This window comes from Melopsittacus undulatus, chromosome 1 (genome assembly GCF_012275295.1).
Source record: "Melopsittacus undulatus isolate bMelUnd1 chromosome 1, bMelUnd1.mat.Z, whole genome shotgun sequence".
NCBI lineage: Eukaryota > Metazoa > Chordata > Aves > Psittaciformes > Psittaculidae > Melopsittacus > Melopsittacus undulatus.
Genome location: NC_047527.1, coordinates 48,687,216 through 48,703,946, shown reverse-complemented (window position 1 = coordinate 48,703,946; position 16,731 = coordinate 48,687,216). Strand labels below are relative to the sequence as shown.

The window sequence follows — 16,731 nt, the reverse complement described above, 5'->3', positions numbered from 1 at the left end:
AGCTTAGGTGAGAAAAGTTGATTGAAGTTAACTGAGGTAGGAGAAGAGGGCAAAGCAGTGCTATCGAAGTCAAGGGATATTTCAAAATAGGAAAAATGGCAAGAGGCATCTAAGGACACTTCGATGAAGGAAAGTATAAGCTCTACCTACTTTATTCTTAAGCCTGGGATATCATACAGGTAGCATGTGGAAGTAATGCATGCTGCCTTTTGTCTCAGTTTTGTAGGGATTGATTGTAGTAGTTAAAATATTTCCTTGTCTGCCATCTGCTGGATGCTAAAAGCTTAGCAGGAGGGGGGATACACTTCCAGAAGAGGTCAGGAATCTTTCAGAATTTCAGATGGAAAAATACTTTTGTCAGGCAGCATTTACCTGGCATGAAGTAGGAAATCTAGTTGCATGCAAACTGGTAGCTTTTGAGATGGCTGAAAAGAGAAAATGTCTCTTTGTTCCTGTTTGTAAGTTAAATACTCATGAATTGTTTGGTTTGGGATTATCTGCTTAAGCTCTGTGGAAATCAGAGGGAAAGAGGTTTGCTTTAGAAAAATTACATATTATGACTGAAAAAAGGGGTTCCAAGATACTGAATAAAATTTGCCAAGATATGCTGTGAGTATGTAGAAAATAGATTGAGACTTGGAGGGGAAAGAGGTGTAAAAGTGTCAATGCAATTGCAGGAGGGTAATACTGGCCTAGGGTGCATGTAAGAGAAACAGAAATGGGTTATTTATATGACTCTCTAGGTTTCTTTAATGATTTTAATAATATGAGTAGGGATCTATATGTAAGTAGTTACAAGATTATTACTGGTAGTAGGAAGTTTGGAGAAAAAAGTATCATTAGAATTAAAAACTAATTATAAACATACAGTAAATGAGATTTAGGAAGATTGTGACTTTATCTTGTGGGCTGCTGTTCAAGTTGAGAATCAAATGAATGTGATTCAGTGACTGAAGTCTGTGTTTGTGGGGTTTCTTTTGTTTCAAGATGCTCTCCTTTCTTCCTGTCCCTAAAGATCCATTTTGGACATTTTTTGTTATCTTGACACTTGTGGCTTCTTCTTTTAATAACTTCAGGGTATTGTTGGAGTCTCGCCGTAAATCAAAGAAAATTACAGCAAGAGGAATCTTTGCAGGTGCCAGAGTGGTGCGAGGAGTTGACTGGCAATGGGAAGATCAAGATGGTGGCAATGGGCGTAGAGGAAAGGTAAAACTAAAACTGGTTTAAATAAGAAGATGCATTTGTGCATGCTCATGTAATGGTCTCAGTGGCCTTTCTAATTGTAGAGTAAAAATACAAGCATTAAAATTAGTATTTTAATTTGGTGGGCATTTTTTAATCTTCTTCTGTAATGGTCAAGCGTTTAGAAAGAAGAGGGGATGTATACTGTGACTGGTTCTTTTAAATTTAAATGTACCTTTTTTACAATGCTAGCACAAAATTTTTCAAACTACTAAATTTTCATCTTGGTAGTTTTGGCTAAGAGTGGTTTGTAACAACATTAAGATCTTTGGCATATTTCAGCATTAATAGAGAGCTAGTATAGAAACATAACTATCAAAAATATCCTTTTCTGGTCATCACTGCATTCTGTAGTTCCATTGCTCATGGGTCAGGACATTTTTGTAACTCTTGCTCTTGGTTTTCAATGCTTGCACCTAGATTTTGTTTGGTTTTTTTAATATAATAACCATATGGACTTTTCCAGTTTAAATCAAAATTTTTGCAAGTGTTGGATATGGATATTATATTACTGGCTTAGGATAGTAAAATATAAAAAATATAAAAATATAAAAAATAATAAAACTGGCTTTTATAATAAAAAGTGTTTGGATTTATTGAATATTGCATGGAATGATAGGTTGCTAATCATAACCTTTGCAAATTTTCCATTTACAACTTACATTGAGAACTAATGAAGGTTTGTTACAAGTATGAACATACAGCAGGAAGTGTAAAATATACCATGACTTTTATTACCAAATATGAGATGTTCTGGGTGAATTGGATGCACTTATATCTTGGTGAACTAGTGGGTTTTGTTGCATTTTGGTTTAGAACACTTAAGCGGCATTTAAAAGGATAAGATACTTAGCCTATTTGATAGCCTAGATATTTACAGAAGCTTTAGGACTTTTGGGGATTTCATTTTGGATTTTACTGAGAGGAAATAATAAATTTAATTTTCTTAAAGGCCCTTTAGAGGCAGCTTTTATTACATCTTGATTATTTACCCCTTGCTTGTGCCCTTGAATTGGGCAAGATATTTTGAGATCTGTGAAATTTTGCAGCATGAGTCTTATACTTCATTGTCTGATTTATGTACTGAACTTGAATTAGTGGGATTGTTTGTAAGCTGAAAATATATATAAATGCATATAAAAGTTTGCAAAGAGGAAAAGCAGATAGTAGGTAACTGGAAAAGCTTTAAAATAAATAAGAATGTAGACAAATTCTGGAAATGCATTTTTCTTTTAATGAAGTATTTTCATGATTTGGTGCATGGCCTTGTGCTGTTAGAAATGTCAGAGAAGGTCCTTTTCGCTCTCCTTTTGTACTGTTAAACAAGTTGGCTCTGGAAATAAAACATTGTCTTCTAATATAGTGCACCACCACCACCACCAGGCTAATGCAGGTTAAACTAGATAAATTGAAGCAATTAAAATAGTTTTTGTCCTGTTTTTGTGGTTAAATGCTGCTTCTAATAAGAAGCATCATAAAATAAATTTTTACAGTTCATATTTCTTTTTCTGTTTATGGAGTTAGATGGCCTACCAAATATACAAGAAAGAAATAGGCCTATAAAGTACCTAGACAGGCTGCCATCTTCTTAACATGGGAACACCATCTTCTGTTTGATACAATCAAACAGAAACCAGCTTCAGAATAAATTGTATTAAATTCACTGGAACTGCTGTATCCTGAAGTATTCAGGAGAGATGAATGAGGTTTTAAGTCCAAATTGTGTTTCTCAGTCTTTATACTAGAATCAATTTTCTTATTTTTAAAATTGAATAGGTAACTGAAATCCAAGATTGGAGTGCATCAAGCCCACATAGCGCAGCATATGTTCTTTGGGACAATGGAGCTAAAAACCTTTACAGAGTTGGCTTTGAGGGCATGGTAAGTATAAAAGAACACAAAGGGGAAAATGCATGGTGGGGGAAGGGAAGAAAGAATAACTCGTTGTGCTTTATTATCCTGCTTTTGTAATATCCTTTGTCAGTTTGCATACTATTAGTCAGGTCATTGTGAATACAGCTGTATGGATCATGCATATGTATTAGTAAGAAAGTCTGATCTGGGAATTTATAAGACCTGTGAATAACTTCAAGTTAAGGGCTGCTTTCTGCCAGGGCATAGTAAATGTTTATATTGCATGCATGATTATCTTGCTGTGCTACTATTGTGCTTAGAATTCAGAAAAGGAAAAGAAAGTTAGTTATGAACTCTTTAAAGACCCTATTTATTTAACTCCTGAACTCTTCATTTCACTTCAAAATTTGGTATGATTACTGCAATATTTGCAGTATTTTAAATTACTGGCAACGTTCACAACTCTCTTGAGAGCATTTTTGTTTTGTCAGTGGAAAGGTGTTGACTTAAGTTACAGTCTTAATTTGCTTTAGTGCTAAATTTTTTTCACTTCCTAGCTTCTACAGCTACTTCTACAGCTTTAGAGATAAAATGGGTCAGACTGTAGTTTAAGTGCCTTCTGTTGCTGGGTTTTCTTATCCTAATGTGGGTCAAGGAAAGGTTACTTTGATTATCAACTGCTTTACGACATCTTAATTAGCAATTTCTTTGCATGATTTTTGTTCGATTTTGGAGAGGAAAATCATGTTAACTTAACATTGAAGTGTCATCTTGTCTGATGTGTATAATAAAAATATGTTAAACAATGGCTAGTCAGCTTACTGTGCCTTGTAGCCTTACTTGAAATAGAGCTTATTTTTATAGTAAAAATAATTACTAAATACCACTTTTGCAATAAATACGTATTTTTCCATCAGGTTTTAAAAAAATGACATCTTTAGTGCAGGTCAGCTTCTCTGATGAGTGAAGATGCTAAGGATAAGATATAAGTCAATATTGAATTATGTGCTTCATGGCCTCCTTTTTCCTCTGAGTTATGAAGAAAATTCCTTAAATACTGGCAAAAGGGAAAGTTATATGTAGTATTTTGTAGTGTAATATTAAACCATTTGTTGTTATCTTCCACCTTGTATTTGACTGTGATGCATGGAAAAGGAACACAATTACAAAATGTAGATAGAATGAGATAAAGATTGACTTTTTGTTGCTGTAGTTTCAGTTACTGTGTTAAAATCTGTGGGCTGCATACGTAGGAGTGCTATGGAATCATCAAAGATTCCTTCTGGCCTCAGAAAAAAATACATTTAAGATAAGTTGAATTCTGTTCTGAATATATATTCCCTTAATAATAAAAAATATATTTATTATTTGTAAATCCAACAATATTCTGTTGCCAAACTTGCCACACAAGGAAGTGTTAAACATTTCTAGACTGCTTGATTTATTTCTGCAGATGTAAATTTCAGTGGATAAGAGTGATTCTTCCCACAAGATTCATACAAATAGGAGTATTAGGTCGGTCATTTAGTTAACAACAAAAAAATCTCTAAAATGTGTGTGAAACTACATATATGTTATATATAGGACAATATATAAATAATATGCATACATATGTGTAAAAGAGTAATTTGATGCTTTATCTGTAGTGTTTACCTAATTGTAATCCATTCGTACAATAATTTTATCTTTGTCAGAGACTCCTATCAAATGCAGTTTTCACTCCAGACAAAATGGGTTCTTGGATATCTGTGACAAATAGTCGTTTAAATGTAATACTGAATTTTGTAACTGATTAATTTCTGGCTATGTGTACAGTTCGTTATGATTATTTACTACTATTTATGTGCTGTTATGTAAAACTGAGTAATAGACTGTCACAAAGTTCACATAAAGTTGAGGCAAACTTGTTTTGGGACTTACAAATTGGTTAAGAATGTTAGGAGAATGTGGAATCAACAATACTGAGAATGTGTACCCATGTAAATACAGCTGGGAAGAGACCCCTTACTTGCAAATGAATAACACTTGACTCATGCAAATGGAGTTGATTAAAGAGACACAACTCATTATTGTAAGCTGGGGTTGCTTGTTTGATAGCTGACAGGCTGCATCTGGTCCTCAAAATTAATCTCTAGCCTGCCAGCTTTTTTTGGGGTGAGACAAGAATTGGCTGGTGGGCAGCAGGTGCTGGCTGAACACTTGCATTTATTCGTGGTTGGATGTTTAGAGTTTTTATCTAAGTTTGTTGTTGCTGTGTTTACATATGAAGTGGTTAACAGAGGTACATCTTGCCTTTCTTTGTGAAGCCTCGGGTTTAAATCTAGGACTTTCTTCTGCCACAGGGCCGCAATTTCCCAAATTAAAATCTGTGTTTATGATGCTTATAGGTTGAATAGCATGTTTGCTACATCTATACTGGGAATAAATTGTTGGCTAATATGGGTACTGATGCTGCTTGCATTTCATCTGTGTATTCGGACTGTTGAGCCAGACTGAGCTGTTAGCCACCTTGGCTGCTTCAGAAATATGTGAACATGGCCTTTTGCAATAAAAAGATGCACTATGTTGGAATTGGAGGGTCAAATGAGAAGACTGTGATTTAGCTTTTTGGACTTGTTTCTAGCTTTTATTTTTTCATATGACACAATAGAGGATGTACAGCTGGTAACTTCCATTGGTTTTCAATAAAAGTTATAGTCTGCTACTTATTAATAGAATGATTTTGCTATAAAAATTTCAAGTAACAGTTCCATCAGCAGATGTGCTCCAAATCAATTTAATTATTTAGGAATTGTTTTTTGCTACCATTTTTGTTTTGCCCTGTACCACTTACCTTTTTTTTGCTGTGATTAACCTCCTTGTCTTGTTTTTCATTATGAAGGATCTTGCTTTCTCTGTGAAGTCTCTGAAAGAAGTAGCTGTAGTTTATACCATCATTGTCACAGTAATCTGTAAGCCATCTGTGTTTGTGTACTTCTTTTCCATGAATTTTGAATAGTTGAGTGCATAAGGGAAATCAAGAAGATTCCTTCCCCTTGTGTTTTTGATGTTACTTTAAAACTTTCTTTTCCTGGTTGACAGCTAATGTCTGTTCATCAGCATTTATTTGGGTCACCCTGAAAGATAATCCTTGGAATTGTTCAAGAGGATTTTAAGAATGATTTACTAAAACTTTTTTAAAATAAACCCAAGGTAAATGTCTTAGCATACCAGGCATTGCAGGTGTTACGAAACATACAGAAAGATGCTTTCTGCTGCAGTTACAACTGTCAGATCTGAAATGTTAAGTTAAATCTTCAGTGCTTTAGTCTTTTAGTTTGTCCCCTGTATACTGAAAATGAGGGGTTTAGGAAAGAGCAACAGGAATTTTCATTATCTTGTTAGTTTAGTGTCCTTCTGTTGCTTCTAGGAGCTAGTCAAAACTGGTTTAAAGCACAGATGTGAATTTTGGCCACTTTTTAGACATGCAGCAAGTGTTTTTTATTACATTACTTGCAGCGTGGCCAGACTTAGATGGTTAGTTGTTTGGAAATCCAGTGCAGAATTAGATATTTATGTATACTGTGTGCATTTATTTGCACTTGTCAGCAGACCTTGTTTTTTGTCTTGTTTGCGTAGTCTTATTTCTTTACATTTCTCCCATAATTGCAACCAAGCTGAGTTCTTCATCTCTCTAAAACTGAGTTGCTTAGAAGCATATTTCTGTTATGCAGAAATGTACTTGGTGATCCTTTCCAATGTTGTTATTTACAGTATTAACCCACAAAGAAGACTTTAAAATGATCTTCCTTAAAAAGTTAAACACATGGAAAGGCTTTATAAGTAACTATCATCAATAGACCATAAGGTTATAAATAGTTCACTCAGGATTTGCCTGAGGTCTGATTTCTTCTGTGGGAGGCTGTTGCTCAGTTTTTATACCTTACACCTCTGTCATTTCAGTCACTTTCTATGCCATCTTCTACTTTCTCTTTTTATTGCTTTCACTTTTCTCAGTTTCTTGAAATTGAAAGTTGTTTGAGTTCATTACATTTGAAATACAGCATTTTTATAAACCTTTTAGCTAAACTTACTGATTTATCTGGTTCCTTGTTGTCTTAGCCAGGTGAGAAAGCAGCATGCACTATGCTTATTTCCTTGCCAAAAGCTGTTGAGAATTCAAAAAATTACCTTTAAGGGGTGTATTTGTTGCTACCTCAAACACTGCAGGTGTGGCACAGTTCCTGCTGGTATATCTAAGACATGTATTAGTTTTTCTCCTGGTATTTGCTGCTAGTGTCAGATGCTGTTTCAGAGCATCTGGATCAAACATTCTTCTTTTTCTCAGCAGCATACCTAGTTTTCTTACCAAGCATGTAGGCTCCCTGGATTCAATGAATGGCATTCCATATTGATTTGAATAACATAGTAACTCCAGTAAGAACCTGCTCCTTCAGCACTCTTTTCTTCTTCGAGGTCAGGGATGATAGCACTTTTACATATCTGCCAGAACTGCTGACATTGCTGTAATATACTTTTTCTTCTCTGAAGTTTTTATGGTGATGAATTTTTTGCTGATTTCTAATGGTATAATTAAATGGGAAGTCAGAGCAAAATGTTAACATTTCTCATTTGAGCACATTAGGATCTTTATGTAATCCAGTCATATACAGCTGGAATGCAAAGAGTTTTCCAGCAAGTCAGAAGGTAGATGCTAGAAGAACAAAGTTGTCCACGTGGGCAGAATGCATTATTACCCACTGCTCATGTGCATCAGCTGTTACTACCGGTCTGAAAGTCCTGCTGTGCGATGTTTTATGCTCATGCTGTTCCTTGAGTTTTCATTATAGTGATTCCCTGCTTAACTGGGTGCTTCAATCTCTAACTATACACAAATTCCTAAAAATCTACAACTTGTTTTTTTTTTTTATTGAAAGAATCCTCTTCAGGGTTTATTGAATGATTTTTCCATCAAGTTACTGTATAAAAGCTTGTTTTGCTTTCACTTTGCACCTTTGTTTCCACTGTGTCTTTACACCCAGCCTAACCGTTGTTCTTTTTCCACGCACAGTGTCTTGAGTTTAAAACTTGCACTTCTAACATCTTTTGTGCTTTTGTACATTCCCTTTTGCACTTGTATGCATCATCTCTAAACAGTCTGCTATTTCAATCCATTTAACAAGACTCAGGGAGACAAATAGAAAAATCCCGGTGGGTTTCTCTGAAGTGTGGTACAGCAGAAGTTGCCGAACAAGCAGGAAAACTGGCAGAAGCGGGTGTGCTTGTGTTTCATCTCACTGGGGGGTGCCTCTTGCAACGCAGTCCTCAGGGGAGGATGACCAGTAAGCTTAACACCACACAATATTTAGCTTAAACTGTTTGGGCAAAAGAAAGCTTGTTTTCTCATAAACAGAGTAGCAGAGTGCAGAAGGAGAATTACAGTTGTTTACCTAGCTTTCGTGGTACTGGAGAAGAGCTAAATACAGCTTAAACCTCCAGTGTTTGGTTATGTTTCTTTAAGACATCTGCAGGGCTTTGTCATGTTGATGTTACTTAGTAGCCTGTTTGCAGAGTTGCTGGAAGAACTCTGCTGTATATACAGTATATATGAGTTTTTTACTGCCTTGTCTGTGTCAGTGCTTCATCCTGTGTGTTTTGAGTCCTCAGTAAACATGTTGCATTGCTTTTTTGTGGCACTGTAGTTCAGACTCTTGTTTTACTCCTTAGCAATCTTACCATTCACTGTATTATGTAAGTGAAGGAAAGAAACATGTGAAGCTGAGGTTGAACATCAAGCTACCACTTAGTTCTACATATATCATTATGCTCCAGAAATAAACTCGGCAGGGCACAGTACAGGCAGGGTAGGAAGTTTGGTTTGTCTGTCTGTTTGTTGGTTGGTTGGGGTTTTTTTTTTGTTTGTTTGCTTGTTTGGTGTTTTTTTTTCTCTTGTACAATTTAGGGTATTTTAACATGCTTCCTAATATTTTTCTGCTACAAGACAGTAATTAGCGTTTTAGTCAGTATTTTATTTTTTCTGCTAGCTTTTAGCCATCAGCCTGCTTTGTACATTAGCACTTGCTGTAGTGCAGGTGGTTCCCCCCCCCCCACGGTTTGCTGGCCTGGGAGAATCATTTAGGACCCTCCTATGCTCTAGCTTAATGCTGTGAAGAGTGTGAAAACAGTTCTTGCCTGTATACCCGGTTTTGACTCCTGCACAGACAGCTGGTTGTTGCATGCATGGCACGAAGAGTTTGTATTCAGTGGGTGAGGCCAAGTGCTCCCGGGCACATTAAATCTCTGTTGGTCTGGAGGAATGAATGAGGTTGCCATCTGGGACGATCAGCGCAGCCCCTTTGTGTTGGCTGAGTTAAACCCGGCACCTGCCCACCGGGTGGCAGCATTTTGTCGCAGGCCTGCTGCTGCTGGACTGAGCAGACTCTCTCGTGTCTCAGGGTTTGAAGAGCGGCTAAATCTCGTTATTGTCTGTTTTCATCACCTTTTCAGACGGTGGGGGTACATTCTTTGTAGATCAGGGTGTAAATCAGGACGAACACTGAGTTTTGTATTGTTTCTGGCCTCTTAGCAGTTACAAGTCACTGAGGGTCATATTGTATTCAGCAGTGCCTTGATTTGTGGCACTTGAGAGTTTTAATTTTAATCCTTTTGCAGGAATACAGTCTGACAATAAACCTTGGGTGTGGGAAAAAATGATTGTTAAAGTGTTTGTTTGGTTCTGGTTAATCATATCATAACCACTGTCCTCTGTTTCCTCCCCCATCCCACAGACTACTTTCACAAATTTTGCAGATGGTTTCCCATCTCCTTCCCAACTTATCATACACATGAAATGCCCTTGGTTTAGTGAGAATCGTTCCATAAGGAGCAATAGCAGATGGTAGCCATTTGGCTTTAAGGATTACACAGGGAAAAAAAAAGTAGAGGAAAAGAGAATTATAGTAACTCCACTGACTTTATGAATAGTTCGTTATCACACTTGAAACGTCTGTTTCTCTGATAAAGTGAAAGGGTGAGCTTTAGAACCCTTCTCTTTAAAAAGATCAGGTTTAGCTCAGCATATTGTTTTTTTTTAAATGTAATGTGCTTGTGGTTTGTATATTCTAATTTGGAAATTCTTCCTTTTGTAGAATCTGGGTGTCAGGTTTTCTTCAAGTTAAACATGTATCTGTCAAAAAGGGTTGGGAAGAGGGGGCAGCGCTGGCAGGCCTTAAATGATAAGTACAGGAAAGGCTGTGGCCTTGGGCACCGACTGCAGGTAGTTGTGGGGATTTTTTTGTTGTTTTTCCTGATTGCTTGCTTGTGTTCTCAGACATTTTAAAACTTCATAGAACAATACAAAGGAGCTTTTTGTTGTTTTAATTCCTACCTTTGAGTTTAAAATGTCTCATCCTTTTTAGCCTTTTATATTGATAAAGGTTATTAAAAGCTTGAGAATATTAAGGCTGATAGATTGGAAAGTTTTTGAGATTATATGCATCACTAACGAATTCATGGGACATAGTTTTTTGTACACATATTTTCAGCTTTTTTTCATTGAGTACATTTAAATTCTAGTTTCATTGACTTAGGTTAACCTGGAGACTGAGTCAGTGAGAACTAAAGTTGTCTCAATCTCTCTCCGTAGTCTGACCTGAAATGTGTCCAAGATGCAAAAGGAGGCTCTTTCTACAGGGACCATTGTCCTGTGTTAGGTGAGTGGAAGATAAAGCCAACTTATCTTGCTGTGTGTTAATCATACTTAGTCTGGATTTCTTTCTTTTTTCAAATGTCACCTGAAAGTGATGTGTGAATGTCACTTACTAGTGAAATGTAAATGGTAGCATTAATGATAAATTGTAATGCTTTTCTAAAAGTATTTGGTATTAGTACCAAGTGGATGGCAAGGGAGCTATTAAGTGTTGACTAAGTAATAAATTTTGTCACATTTTCACCTTATTTCTGAAGAGGCACAGCTGTGCATTCTTAGAAGGCTCTCAAGTATTCAGAGATACTTTATTCGTTCTGGTTCTTGCTTTAAGAATACAGGTCTGTGTTTTCTGCATGTAGCTTACTTTTATGGTGGTACCATATTTGAATGCATGAATATTGATCACTAAAGGTAGCAGGAGACTATTCTTTGTTAAATTCTTCCCCTTCCACTGTATTAAGTTGCTCTTAATGGATGACGATGAGCTTAGTTCATCATTCTTGCTACGTTATTCTCCATCTTCTCAGTCTTACTCTTTGTTAGAACATCTGTTCCTTTTATTAGTCTTCTGAACGTAGTTCAGAGATATGTTCATGCTGTGAATTTAAAATCTATGCTTGCATTAATAACCTAGAAGGTTATTTTTGAAGCTTTGTGATATTTGAAGTAGAGTGCAAATAATAGTCCAGCAGGGGCCTAACTAATATGGAGTAGGATGTAGTAGGGTCTTCTATAGTTCTTTGCTGGTTTATATCTCTTGCTTTCTTAGATTTCCCTGTCTCATCAAAGCTGTGTCTGGGATGTTTGCTGTCTAGGTTTTATATTTAGTGAGTTCCATATCAATAGCTTTTCTGAATAATTAACCTCTGACTTTGTCCTATGCAGAAGTGGCTGTTTTCCATGTTATGTCTGTGTTACTGTGAAGGTCAGGGGTGCAGACTGAAAATATCATTCCATCTATAGGACCTCTAAACTAAGACCTGAACAGTAATAAGTCAGTGGGTGATCACAGAAGTCAAAGTCTATTGAACATGAGGATTTATTTATTCATGGCCATGTTTTCTTTCTCAGCAGTTTCTTTTTCAGTAGTATCAGGTTCTCTTTTTTTTTCCCATTCTGTAATCTGGAGATTTTTAGCACTGCAACTAGTGCTGCCAACATCTGATGTAACTTTTGGGCTCTGGAATTAGTCACCCTCCAAATAATGTTGGGTTTCTTTTTCTCTGTGTCAGGCTATTTGTACTTCCTCGTTGTTACATTGCAAGGACTCTTTTTCATTATTACATTTTGCTTGGAATAGGAAAAACAAATTCTTTACTGGGAGGGTGTTGAGGTGCTGGCATAGGTTGCCCAGAGAAGCTGTGGCTGCCCCATCCCTGGCAGTGTTCAAGGCCAGTTTGGATGGGGCTTGGAGCAACCTGTTCTAGTGGAAGGTGTCCCTGACGATGGCAAGGGGTTGGAACTGGATGAGCTTTGAGGTCCCTTCCACCCCAAACCATTATATGAAACACCCCACCCCTCTCCCACTTAGAGACGGCAGTATTACTGGCCGAACTCTGCTCTCCCTGTCATTTGTCACCGATGCTGCCATTGAACTGAAGCTATGTGATTTCAGGAGTTGTCATACTCTTCACTGTTCTGTGGATGGCATCAGATACCATCCTCTGTTTCTGGCAGTGAGGAAGTCCACAGGTGTTCTCATCAGTTAACACAGCTTACTATGTGTCAGTATAGGCAGTTTCCCTCCAGCTAATAGCTTTTTGCTATGGTACATCTTTTGAAAGCAGGTATTGTCCAAGAATGTTTTAATTGTAAACGGGGGGGGGGAGGGGTTTAGTCATTTTTGGTAATTTTGAAGGTGTTCTTTTGCCAGTGCTTTCTCCAAATTCAAGGACTGGACCAATTCAAAACCACTTTATATGGACCTTCTGCTTATCTTTCAGCCTCTGAGTGGCTGATAGATGGCACTTTTTATATGACACTCTCAAAGTTATCAAAGCTTTTATGTATCTAGATGTCTAATGCTATGTGATAACTACTGCCATACCAGTAAGAGCCCAAAGCGGAGCCTGTCACAAGCATTTAGCATTTGCCAGTGTCACTGTTGTTTGCCGTGAAAATTTGACAAGAAACACGTATTTCCACAGCCAGAGGTTCAGAGTTCTTTTTTTACCTGTTCACTTCCTTCTACCTATTGGCCACTACAGTTGCAGACATTGAGTCTCAGAAATTAACTTCTATTCTTTTAATTGCATGGAAAATGAGTGTGGTCTTGTAAACATTTTCTGCTTATTCTGTTTCAGGTGAGCAAAATGGTAACAGAAACCCTGGTGGGTTGCAAATAGGTGACCTTGTAAACATTGACCTGGACTTGGAAATTGTACAGTCCTTGCAGCATGGCCATGGAGGGTGGACTGATGGCATGTTTGAGACTCTAACAACAACTGGAACAGTTTGTGGCATTGACGAGGATCATGACATTGTAGTACAATATCCAAGTGGCAACAGGTTTGTTAAATAGCCTTCATCATTGACTCTCGCGAGCTTTCTTTGCCTTCAGCACTTGTGAGTGATCACTTGAGGCCAGAAACGTTCTGTTCTCCTTTTGTGTCTGTTAAGACTTCCTTGAGAATTTTTATATTCCTTCAACAGTGTGTAAGGAGGACTTACCTTTAGTCGGAAAAAGAATCTTGTTGCCTCTCTCACATGGTGAAAATTTTACAAAGTAATGCAAACTAAAGCTGTTTTCCCAGCTAACACAAGCTGAAAGTGGCTTTTCTTCTGAACGTTATAACTGCAGAGCCAGTGAGAGGAGCTGCTCTGTCATGTGGCTTCCTCCCTGACTTTGTCCGTCATGGAGATTATCTGGTGCTTCTCAACTAGATCAGATAACTGAATGAAAGTCAACCCCAGACCAAATTGCACATAAAGGAGACACTGCTGTATATTATATATTAGAATACAACTCTGCATAAAACCAGCTAAATTTCTCTAAACCAGTAAAATTTATAGTACAAATCAGGGTAGCTTGGTTATGAATTGAAGTGTATCTAGACCGTTTAATTGAAGAGTATTTTTATAAGTAAATGTTGCAACTTTTGACCTAGGTGGGAGAAGGCAAAATTCCATGTTGTTTCCTGACAGTCCAATTCTTTGTGAGGCAGCTTGGATCTTTACCTTTTCAACCAGAGTTGTCTCCTCTCCCCCTGAAAAATAAACAAATTGTATAGCTGCTTTCAGGACTATTGCATTGCTGTTTGCTTGCTTCCATTTAATCAGGATGCTTCTTTGTTGCTTTTACAAATGTAAATCTCTGAAGATTACCCTGGAAATATTCAACTAATGAGCCACAAACAATTTTCTGGACAAAAATAGTTAATGACAACTGTGCCATAGTATCCAGTTGCAGAAAGTTTGAAAGCATAAAAGCGGAATCTTGTCCAACAGATGGTTTTTAAACACATATTTAACTTTGCTTGTTTCAAATGTATTTTTAATGATTCATTGTCTAGGTGGACATTTAATCCAGCTGTTCTCACCAAAGCCAATGTTGTCCGAAGTGGAGATGCTGCTCAGGGTGCAGAAGGAGGTACCTCTCAGTTTCAAGTGGGTGACCTTGTTCAAGTATGCTATGATTTAGAGCGAATCAAGCTTCTCCAAAGAGGTCATGGAGAGTGGGCTGAAGCAATGCTTCCGGTACGTAGTTGTATGTTTTGAGTCATAAAATGGTAAAACTTGTATAATATTTCTAATTATGATTCATAATGATACCTGAAAGTTATAAAAGTCAAACTGATTTTTATCTAAGTTAGAGAAGGTTATTTTATCAAACATAGTGATTACTGCATACTTGGTCAGATGCAGTGATCTTCTTAGCTTGATGAAAATTAGCTAAAGGTATTAGTGACTGTACTGTTAAACAACAGACTTCATAAAACTTGTGAATTATTATAAAACATTCAGGTTTCTAAATATTCTATTTTTAATCTTATTTGCATTTGATGTTTTCTTTCATGCAGACTTTAGGTAAAGTTGGTCGCGTCCAGCAGATTTATTCAGACAGTGACTTAAAGGTAGAGGTCTGTGGGACATCTTGGACGTATAATCCAGCAGCTGTCTCAAAGGTGGCATCAGCAGGATCTGCTATAAGTAATGCATCTGGTGGTAAGTTTGAAGGATAATCAAGTGTTTGTGTTAAAAAATAGTTTAGTGCCAGCATGTAGTTTGTTTGCAATGTTAATAATACTCAGACTTGGAGTTAGGCTAACTGATGTTATGCCTTTGAGAAAGATAAAATGAAAAGCTTGCAGTGGGTATGGAGATGTTGGTTGTTGTTACTGTGATAAGATGCAAACACTCCAAACTGTGGTTGTGTTTCTGTTTATCCACAGTGCAGGTATGTCTGTGGAGGTCTTCAGGAACTTTAACATTGAAGTGATTGACATCATGAGACTAGAACAGAGACTAAGGCATGAAGAGAGTGTTGCTGGCTGTAGCAAGCAGACCCTTTGTTTAATAGGTGGTGTGGGATAGCAAGCATAAGCGAGGGATCTGTTGCAGGCAGTTACTCAGGATAATAATATTTCCTTTAAATTTTTGTCTAAAAATTTAGTCAGACATCCTTTGACCAATTGCAGTGGGACTTTTTTGGGGGGTTTATGTGATCACACTTTAATTCCATTTAACCTGCTCTCATTCATCTAATAACAAGGCAGAAAGACTATGCAATGTGTTTTATATTCTGTTGGCTGCTTCACAAATCGGTTAAATTAGAATGCTTTTCCTCTTTTTGGTCACAGCTGGTTGTTTTTTCCTTTTCACATACTTGCCTTAATGCAAAGAAACCTTTCTACGTAATTTTCTAGACTTTTTCTTAGGAAGGCATATATACGGAGTTTTCTGCAATAAAGACAAAGTCACAGTAACCATAAAACTAGCCAGGAGAGTAATATGATGTAATGCTTCAAATTCGAGGGTAGGATATACCGTAGAAGACTAAAAAGCCTCATATTAATACATAAATTCAAGTTTTTTACCTTGTCCCCACCCTTATCTATTTTGTGTTAGACAAGCTATTTGTGGTTCAGTCAACTTTGAAGTGTGTAATGTGACAGTTTTTGCTGTCTAAAGGGTATTGGAATGCAGCACTTAGAACTGAATAATAACTTACAGCTGCCATTTCATGATGATTTATGTATTAGTGTGTACATGCCTTTAGAAACATGACAGGTTTGGCTGTTATTTTTCTGTTAACTTTGTGATTAGAATTGTTATTCTTTGTTTAATAATTACAGAGAGATTATCCCAGTTATTGAAGAAACTATTTGAAACCCAAGAATCTGGTGATCTCAATGAAGAATTGGTTAAAGCTGCTGCCAATGGAGATGTTGCTAAAGTGGAAGACTTGCTGAAGAGACCAGATGTAGATGTGAGTGTTGTGTTTTGGGAGGACCTGTTCTGGGCACCTGTAATACTAAAGGAAGTGAAGCTGTCCGAGATACACTACTGGCTGGCAGAGAGTATCTGTATAGAAGTACTACAGCTGTTTCCAGTGCCTCTTCTCCCTTTTGTTCTCCTGTGAAGTGTCTTGGGAGTGTGTGAAAGTAGTGTTTTACATGCTTTTTTGACAGGTTTTGTGTTCTGTTGTCCACTGTGAATGAAAATACTTTCCAGCCTCTGTCCGCCAGAGTTGGAGCAGACAACCAAACACCCACAATCAGTGAAGGGTTTTCAACTTCGTTTCCAGGGGGATGGAAGGGGAAAGGGGTCGCTTTGCGGGATTTTTTGGCTGTTGTGGTGGGATTTGTTTTGTTTTTAACTCACAAGGTGTATCAGCTAATCTGTTCTGACGCATTTCTTTTACCAACTTGTCACCTAGTACTGACAAATCAAAAAGAAAATGCTTAAGAATTACAGGTTCAGGGAAAATCACAGTCAGAAGTTTTCTC

The 16,731-nt window shown here is 37.1% G+C and overlaps 1 protein-coding gene across 1 annotated transcript in view; it reads left to right on the top strand.

Moving 5' to 3' along the window:
- The window catches only part of MIB1 (MIB E3 ubiquitin protein ligase 1), a 70,219-nt gene that overhangs the window by 11,478 nt on the left and 42,010 nt on the right, over positions 1-16,731 (top strand). Inside the window, exons 3-9 of the mRNA XM_005153514.4 lie at positions 1,077-1,206; positions 3,019-3,123; positions 10,721-10,787; positions 13,087-13,291; positions 14,296-14,479; positions 14,803-14,947; positions 16,078-16,211. Coding sequence (XP_005153571.1) covers positions 1,077-1,206; positions 3,019-3,123; positions 10,721-10,787; positions 13,087-13,291; positions 14,296-14,479; positions 14,803-14,947; positions 16,078-16,211 — 970 coding nt within the window. The remainder of the gene's footprint in view (positions 1-1,076; positions 1,207-3,018; positions 3,124-10,720; positions 10,788-13,086; positions 13,292-14,295; positions 14,480-14,802; positions 14,948-16,077; positions 16,212-16,731) is intronic.